At 46.0% G+C, this 6534-nt stretch overlaps 1 protein-coding gene across 1 annotated transcript; it reads left to right on the forward strand.

Moving 5' to 3' along the window:
* Window positions 1–13: 13 nt before the first annotated feature.
* On the forward strand, window positions 14–1205 carry SSTR1 (somatostatin receptor 1). Its single transcript, XM_009886961.1, has one exon. It carries the CDS (start codon window positions 67–69, stop codon window positions 1135–1137), a length of 1071 nt encoding a protein of 356 aa, XP_009885263.1. The 5' UTR covers window positions 14–66; the 3' UTR covers window positions 1138–1205.
* Window positions 1206–6534: the final 5329 nt, after the last annotated feature.

Genomic DNA, 6534 nt, shown 5'->3' on the forward strand with positions numbered 1-6534 from the left:
GGGGCGGGCGGCGGCAGCGGTGGGGGCGGAGCCGGCAGCGCCTCGGAGGAGGCGGCGGCGGGGGGCATGGACTCGAGCGGCAGGAACTCCACCGGCATCCCGAACAGCACCCTGAGTGAGTCTCAGGGCAGCGCCATCCTCATCTCATTCATCTACTCCGTGGTATGCCTGGTGGGGCTGTGCGGCAACTCCATGGTCATCTATGTGATCCTACGCTATGCCAAGATGAAGACGGCCACCAACATCTACATCCTGAACTTGGCCATCGCAGACGAGCTGCTGATGCTCAGCGTCCCCTTTCTGGTCACCTCCACCCTACTGCACCATTGGCCCTTTGGCTCACTGCTCTGCCGCCTGGTGCTCAGCGTGGATGCCATCAACATGTTCACCAGCATCTACTGCCTGACTGTGCTCAGCGTGGACCGCTACATTGCTGTGGTGCACCCCATCAAGGCGGCTAGGTACCGCCGGCCCACTGTGGCAAAGATGGTCAATCTGGGTGTCTGGGTGCTATCCATCCTCATCATCCTGCCCATCATCATCTTCTCCAACACAGCAGCCAACAGTGATGGAACGGTGGCTTGCAACATGCTCATGCCAGAGCCCACCCAGAGATGGCTGGTGGTCTTTGTGGTCTACACCTTTCTGATGGGCTTCTTGCTGCCTGTGGCGGCCATCTGCCTCTGCTACATCCTCATCATTGCCAAGATGCGCATGGTGGCCCTGAAGGCTGGCTGGCAGCAACGCAAACGCTCGGAGCGCAAGATCACCCTCATGGTCATGATGGTGGTGATGGTCTTTGTCATCTGCTGGATGCCCTTCTACATTGTGCAGCTGGTCAATGTCTTCGTGGAGCAGGATGACGCCACCATCAGCCAGCTCTCCGTCATCTTGGGCTACGCCAACAGCTGTGCCAACCCCATCCTCTATGGTTTTCTCTCGGACAACTTCAAGCGGTCCTTCCAGCGGCTGCTCTGCCTCAGTTGGATGGACAATGCTGCAGAGGAACCCATCGACTACTATGCCACTGCTCTCAAGAGCAGGGCATACAGCGTGGAGGACTTTCCCCCAGACAACTTGGAGTCAGGGAGCATGTACAGGAACGGCACTTGCACCTCCAGGATTACCACCCTCTGAGGAAGCATTCACCCCGCTCCCCTACTGCCCCCCAGCAGGAGGGTGAGCGAGGCCAGGGCTGTGGGATGGGGAGGCTGGGAGGGAGGGGGTTTCGGTCCTGCCCACCAACAGTGGTGTTTGGCACAAGAAGGAGCGAAGAAAACCCCACGTCCTCACTCTGCTGCCCCTTCCTCCCACCCCCATCTGCCTCCCTTGAGAGCAGGTGCGTTCGCTGGCGCTTTGAGACCCTCTTAGCAAATTGCTGCACTCGTGGGTTGACTTAAGGTCTGGCAGCCAGGCTCTGCCACCCCTCTCTCTGTCTGACGAGTGGCTGTATAGGTCCCTCAGCGACTCTCCCCTCACCTTTTGTACAGGTTGCCCTCCCTTTCGGTTGGTGGGACCCCCCCCCCAGGCCGCTGAGTCGAGCCTGCCTCAGCCAAGCCCCGGCATTCAGGCTCAGACTCCCTCCCGACTGAAAGCGACCCTGCTCAGCATTTGGCAGTTACGCACCTCCCCTTCTGGGAGCAGAAACGCTGGGAAAAGTCGCCCCCAACATACATCTTGCCCTCCCCTAGGAAGGAGCAAGTAGCCTCTCTCTGTCCCCCCATAGGAATAAAAAAGAAAGAGGGGAGCAAAAAAGCCCTGAGAAAAGAAGCAGCATAGCCATGGAGCTGCCTTTTCCTTTGCGGAAAGCTTCCACCTCACTGGGGCTCTGTCTCTCTGTGCTACGCTCGGGGAAGCAGGGCAGAAAAGGTCTTCAGAAAAAAAAAAAAAAATCTGATTATTGCTGTGCTTCAGAGCTGCACAGCAGGTTGCTGATAACAGGAGATAAACAGTCCCGTGACTCACAGGGAGCAGAGCGCTGAGCCCGGAGTCGGGGGGAGCACTGAGCTGGGAAATGTTTGAATGTGTCCGTACATACAATAAAGTGTGCTAATAATAAAGTTTAAAGGGAGCACTAGACTGTGAAGCCATTGTCTTGCGCCTGCTCCGTCAGCCGTGAAACAGCAGTGAAGGGAGCTGAGACAGTTATGAATGACCTGGGTGGCCGCAAAGTCACTTTAGCCTACATGGAAAAAAGAGGGATTCGTTTCAAAATTTCCATCAGGCTCTGAAATAAATACTTGACAAAAAAAGTAGCTGTTTGATAATAGCTATTACCCTAGCTCCAGTTTCTTCTGTTGCACTAAAAAAAAATAAAATGGGTTTCATACGTTGCCAATGTAGTATACTGGCCCAGAGCTTCTTAATGTTTCATTTCTGAGAACTGTTGGTTTTAGTGTGTGCCAGACGTCTTTTTGTTCGATTTTTTTTAGTTGATTCTTGTCACTGTGTTGTGAACGTGTTTCTCTGAAGCAATTTATACTGTATACTTATGTCTGTGGTGGCTACTTGCAAGGTTGCCTTTAAAATGGGTGATGCTCAAGAAGGCTCCTTTTCAGATAAAAAGGTTGTCACTTTTTCTATCTCTTTCATCTACATTGTCTCCCCCACAAAAATTCTCTCGCTTGAATTTTCTCTCTTCCCCTCAATTTTCGTAAGACAAATGAAGCTTTCTTGTTTGATAAATGACAGCTGATTAAACAAAACCTTCTACCCCTGCTCCCTCTTACCTCAGACATAAGGATCGGTACGGACTGTGTTGAAATAAAGCAGCTATGTTTTTTGCTTTCTACCACCTCTGTTAACAGTGTCACACGGTGGCAGGTGTCCCAGTAGCTGTGATAAATCACTTCTCTAGCACAATACTCTGGTTGTATTAATTATAACTACCGGCAATCTGAAGCAAGAGATTGGGAAAAATCTCTCGTAGCAGCATACCCGTAGCATGGTACTGGTAGCTACGGTGCTTAAGTACAGTGTTAAGTGTACGGTTGACAATTAAGGCGTCTAGCATTTGCGGTGGTGGACTTACTACAGGTTTTTGTTAAAGTATACCCTTTAAGTTTTCTCAGCAGCAAAAAGCAGGATACTACTTTGTACATTTCTTTCACCAAAAATTAGGTACTGTTAAATGAATGTATAAATTTAGTATTTCAAAGTTGTCTGATTCAAAGCCCATCGAAATGAGAGAAAAAATCCTAATTCACTTCAATGGACTGTGAGTCAGCTCCTTTTAGTTTAAAAATTGCTAATGTGGAAGCTGTTACATCCTTATTAAAATATTTTGTGAAAAGCTTTAACAATTGTACAGTTTCTTTTCTTTTACTTCCCAGCAGACCTCATTTAAAGAAAACATGCAAACATTAATTTTGCTAATGTTTTACATGCACATCTTGGGGGAGGGGGGTGGGAGAGGAAATCTCTTTATGAGCTTATTTAACTTTTCACAGAAAGCAAACAGCTGTCAAAACAGTAAAATGCTCCACGATACCACACGATGCTATTTGTAGAGCTTCACTTAAAATCTCACTGACAATCTCTTCAAAATGGTATAAATCTCATAATCTTACGTGGTCCTTTTCACCCAGGCGTATTGCTATGTATGGTCAGATTAAATAGAGAGTCAGTCTACTTTCTGCTGTGGGTTTTGGGTAACATCAGACATGAGGAAGCAAAAGTTAGGAAGCGGTGATTTGTAGCTGATACTCAGCTTTGATGAAAAGTTGAGCCTGGTTTTGTTTCTTTTTGTCTTTTTCCTTTTCCACTTTGCCTTTAAACAAAGCCGTGATGGATGCCTGCACACCTACCAGCGTATGCACTTTAATTATTTCAGTTGTCCCAGGCAGAGGAGTGCAGAGAGGTGATGCTCTCACCGGGCAGAGTATCCGAGTGCTGCCGCAGAGGCTGTCGGTGCCTCAGTAGATGGCAGACTTTCCTGCACACGGATGCGCTAATGCACCGCCAGCCAGCAGTGCCCGTATGATTGCTGGCTAAAACACCCTGTGCAGTTTCAGCTGGAAACAAAATCTGTTTATCCTAAAATAACACTTCTTCCTGCTGTTTTTCACCCCGGGTTTAGTTTGACTTTGGCAGTGGGAGAGGCAATCAACAGCTGTAAATCACTTGTAATTTGCTTTGGAAGAAAAAGTTAGTTCATTCTGTGTTATTATTCTAAACAGTAGAACGTAACTACCAGGCAAAAAAAAAAAAAGTTGTCCTCATGATATAATATGTACCGAAAACAAACAGAACTCTCTTTAATGCTTTCCAAATTGCAAATAAGAGTCTTCAGATTTCATATGAAAACAATCTGAAGCGATGCTTAATTCACTGAAAAAAAGAGTACAGTGACGTATTTTTTGATGACCCTTGATGCAGCGATAACATAATTCATCTACAAAAGGGTAAACTTTAATTTATAACCAGTAGTATGTTGCTGCATGTTCCCCATGAGTTTCCTGTTTTAAAAATACTGCATACTCTTTGCCATGGAAATATTGGCCCTATGCCACTGAAATCCATGCGACTTTTGTAGTTCTTTGTTTAGGCTAAGACCTATACACAACCGTGTGGTGGCTCTGAACAGCATCTAGTCCATGGACTGGACTATTTCCCGTGATATGCGCAAAGAGAGAATGGTCTTCAGCCAGCACATACATCAGGTACCTCTGCAGCATTTTCCCACTTAAAAGGAGAGTACACAGGAAATTATTCTCCTTCCTCACTAAGCTTCCCAGCCCAGTAGCAAAGACACATCTCATAACCCTGGGGCTGACTGCTGTGTGCAGTTAGCAGGCTTCAACCAGACTGGTCGCAGAGGCACTTCATGTCTGGGCTGTCGATGAAAAAGGTGATGGCCACATGTTGACCCTCTGCCTCTTGAGATGGTCCCTACAGCAGAGAACATCACGCAACATATGGTTTCTTTGCATTCGACACTTAAAAAACCCACCGGATTTCTTCGGAGAAGGAGAATCAGATTTCTGAATGAGATGTAAGCATTTCTGAAATGCCAGGTTTCCAGTAAATCAGGAAAAAAAAAAAAAAAAAAGGCTTTCTGGTTGTTTTTGAAAAACTAAAAGTCTGCATTTCAAATGTATGCGGTACACTCTGTGAACACTGTGACCATATACTGTATTTTAACCAGTTTCCACAAATCGTCATCCTAATTTTAAATATTAAACTAAATCTTACTGAAATAAAATGACCCAGTGATGAATAATTTATGTAAGATTTGACTTTTCTGTGCCATGTTTCCAGAGCAGCAGTGTAAATTAGTGTCTTAAAATCCTGCCAAAAAAAAAAACCTCCAAGAAAAATAATTTTTTTTAAAAAGCAGGAGAAATTAGCCAAGAAAGAAATGTCAATTCAATGTTCTAGACTCCGTGCTTTCAGCCCCTAGAAACCTTACCTGACTCCAGGGCTCTACGGACAAGAATGTGAATTATAACTCTCCAGAGGAGAATAAAATATTTCTACTGCATTGTGTGTTCAGCACTTCCACCGTCTTCAACAGAGCCCTGTTGGACTGATAACTGCAGGCTAAGCCACAGGAAGAAAGGGTAATTTACTAATTAGATTTCTCTTTAAGAATAATACTTTTAGATATTGTATTTTGTAGAGAGAAATAGCCAAGAAGAACAGGTGAACCAGAGAGTATTTCAAAGTATGTCACCAAACCAAGCACGGTTTTGACAAAAAAGATGCTTTTCAATAAAAGCTAACTCTGCCCACCTCCTTCCAACCTTGTTTCCCCAAAAGTCTAATATCTGGCTTTGGCAGAGTAGTAAGCAGCCATGAAGCAGCGACAGCAAGGTGGTGTATCCTACCTGAGATATATAGGTTTTCATTTCCAGTCTGGATGGAATGCATTTGTCATTATGTGCTTATCATATCTATGATGAGAGGAGTCACCTTGAAAGCAATATAAAGGTACAGGAGACCTGTTCCACTCTCCCTTTTCCCAAAAAATAGTCTTTTCTATGCAGGTTCTTATGCTGTGTAATGTGACTTAGGGTCTCTCTGTGGGTTCTTGAGCTTTCTAACCAGAAAGGCTCAGATAAAAGTGCCCACATGCATAGCATATGGGACTTGTAGGACAGACTGAGAATTACCAGATTTAGGACTTGGGACCTGCCGGTAACTGTGATGGTCACAGTAATTGGATTGCATCAGCTCTGCTTACATTGCTGGTGACAGTGCTGTTCTCAGCATACGCATGGGTCCTACCAACCATAAAACTGTAAGACAGCCCAGAGGGAAGCCGTGAGTTTCTGCAGGGCTGCTGTGACGCCCCGCTCTTCATAGTGCTGAGTAACGTTGCGTAACCTCGGGGCTGGTGCCCACAGACTGATAAAAGCAAAAGGCCACAAGTTCAACTGATCCGTGCAGGACTTGCAGGTACTCAAATTTACAATGGCAACCTCAAGTGCTCGCTGGTCAGCTGGGGTAGTTCAAAATGTGGCAAAGCTGTACAAAGCAAGTATGGATGGGTGTAAACACACACACACACGCATGTGCGTGTGCATATATATT

This window comes from Charadrius vociferus, unplaced genomic scaffold, assembly GCF_000708025.1.
Source record: "Charadrius vociferus isolate BGI_N301 unplaced genomic scaffold, ASM70802v2 scaffold14, whole genome shotgun sequence".
NCBI lineage: Eukaryota > Metazoa > Chordata > Aves > Charadriiformes > Charadriidae > Charadrius > Charadrius vociferus.